Genomic DNA, 2,053 nt, shown 5'->3' with positions numbered 1-2,053 from the left:
CATGGGTTGCGTCACAGGCTGTCTGTCCGGCGTCCATTCCGTATCTCAGTGCCACTTGCGCAACGGTTCCGATTCTGCTTCACAGTAAGGGCCAATCAAAATCAGGACCGAAAACAGCCCGTGACAATCTTCGAGCTGATGCAGCAAAAAGACAGTACTGTATGTTACTGGATGATTCTGGCTCCATTCGGACCGGCGCACCACGTCGAAAAGGGTACAATTGGAGACTATGGTCGGGCGGACCAGAATGGTCGATTCGGCCCCCACCATCACTTAAGAATTGGAGGACTCAAAAGTGAGCATCGACCCCAAAGCTGCGGCTGTTCTCAGGCTTTGCTCATTTGGACCGGCGGTACCATCAGCAGCTCTGCATCCTGAGGCCTACATCTGCCCTACCGCAGCTTGACCAGTCTAGACTCTGTACGTCAGAAAAAGAGTACACACATGATGCCCATGGTCCAAATGCAGAGCTTGCTGAGATACCCAAAAACGTTTTAGACTCGGCGGACGGATGAGTATCAATTTGCAAGTGGACGACGACCAACAATGGCACACGTCAGGACCGATGCGCATATGGAGTCCTATCTATACCATGATTCGCGTTACCATATTTATAAGTTACTATCCGGAATATCCCGTCCGAGTCACGACCAAAGTGGTTCCATGTTGTAACCCGAGTATATCATCGGATCCCCGACCCCGAGCATGACTCCGAGATTGGGAGACGAAATCATGTGGGGCTTGATCGTGCGGAATTCCGATCCCACCAGGCCTTGGTTGAGCATTGTCTCGACCATATCGACGTCCATATTCTGTATATATTGCGGTGGCATATCCATGGAGGCGGATCCCTCTATGTTCCATGACTGGTGCGAGGTCGGTCCTGAGGGTGGTTGCACGGGAAACATGGCTGGGGCGGGGTCAATACCCGTAATAAGCACAGTATTCGGGTCAAAGTCATTGTACGATGTGAAGCTTTTCGGTGAAAGCGTTTGGACGTTGTTGCACTCGCTAATCGACACTTTGCGGTTGTCCTGTTCGATATCGGAGTGATCTAGCTCAGAGGAATTGGCCCGGTCGGTGCGGTTGCATGTTGAGCCCGCCTCGGATTTCACCTCAACTGATGCCTGTGATTCCCTTTCCCTCTGTTGGACTTCTAGCTCGGCGGCCAATTTGGCCAGGCCTGCTTCGTCCTCGGGAAAGACTGAATGAGGGGGCAAATCCGCATCCGCGTTGAGACGGATGCACCCCAATTTTGTCGCAATATCATGGATGACAGGTTGACCTCTGTCATTGAACTCGGGCTCGCCTAAATCCCATTGCTGACTACTCCGGACCATGGCGTAAAGCTTCTGTACAGTTGCACTCAGTGCAAACTGAGTGTTCTCCAATACCTCGGCGTAACCCCTGGGTAATTGTTTGTATCCTGTCTTCTTGCGCGTTCCGGCTGTGCATACCAAGCCGTCGTCCTTACACCTCTTGCACGGGAACTCGCCGTCGCACTTGATCTTCTTCATCCGACAACGTTCGCAGGCCTTCCATACCCGCTTGTGACGGTCCATCCTGGAGACGCTGGGCGGCGATGAGGGCAAGTGCTCATGCACAGGCGAATAGGCGGTGTGGGTATTTGAGCGTTTCGCATTGCGGTGTGCTGGCTTGGTGACCTTGGAGTTGGCGGTATGCCTTCTTGCGCTACTAGAGCCGGATGAGCTAGTGAAGATCTTTACACTGCTGCCCTCCATTGGAGGTGTTGGCATCTCTCTTGCCATTTTTGACTGGCTGGACTTGAATCATGGAAGTCTTGGCGGCGTGACCTTGGTGGTGTGTAAGTGCGCAAATGCGTCGCGCTCTGAAGGTATACTGTGGTGGAGTTCCAAAGCTAGAGGCAGGAACTAAAAAAATATTTAGATAGACGGAGAGACTAAATAAGCGAAGAGAGAAGAGAAAGGTTGAGAAAGATTAGAAAGAAGGGGCAGAGCAGGTAGCTGATTGATAACCTAAAATCTTTGTAAAAAGCCAGTCTGGCCTGGAATATGTTAAAATATATTGGATT

General features: G+C 51.4%; 1 protein-coding gene across 1 annotated transcript; it reads right to left on the bottom strand.

Annotated features, from left to right (window-relative positions):
• Positions 1 to 644: 644 nt before the first annotated feature.
• Positions 645 to 1,769, bottom strand: PG998_014988 (uncharacterized protein; the record flags this gene model as incomplete). The annotated part of the gene is made up of 1 exon (XM_066881804.1): positions 645 to 1,769. One exon carries the CDS (start codon positions 1,767 to 1,769, stop codon positions 645 to 647), a length of 1,125 nt encoding a protein of 374 aa, XP_066723151.1.
• Positions 1,770 to 2,053: the final 284 nt, after the last annotated feature.

The sequence above is a fragment of the Apiospora kogelbergensis genome (assembly GCF_038363985.1).
Source record: "Apiospora kogelbergensis strain CBS 113332 chromosome Unknown utg000018l_segment0_segment0, whole genome shotgun sequence".
NCBI lineage: Eukaryota > Fungi > Ascomycota > Sordariomycetes > Amphisphaeriales > Apiosporaceae > Apiospora > Apiospora kogelbergensis.
This window is presented reverse-complemented; position numbering and strand designations above follow the sequence as displayed.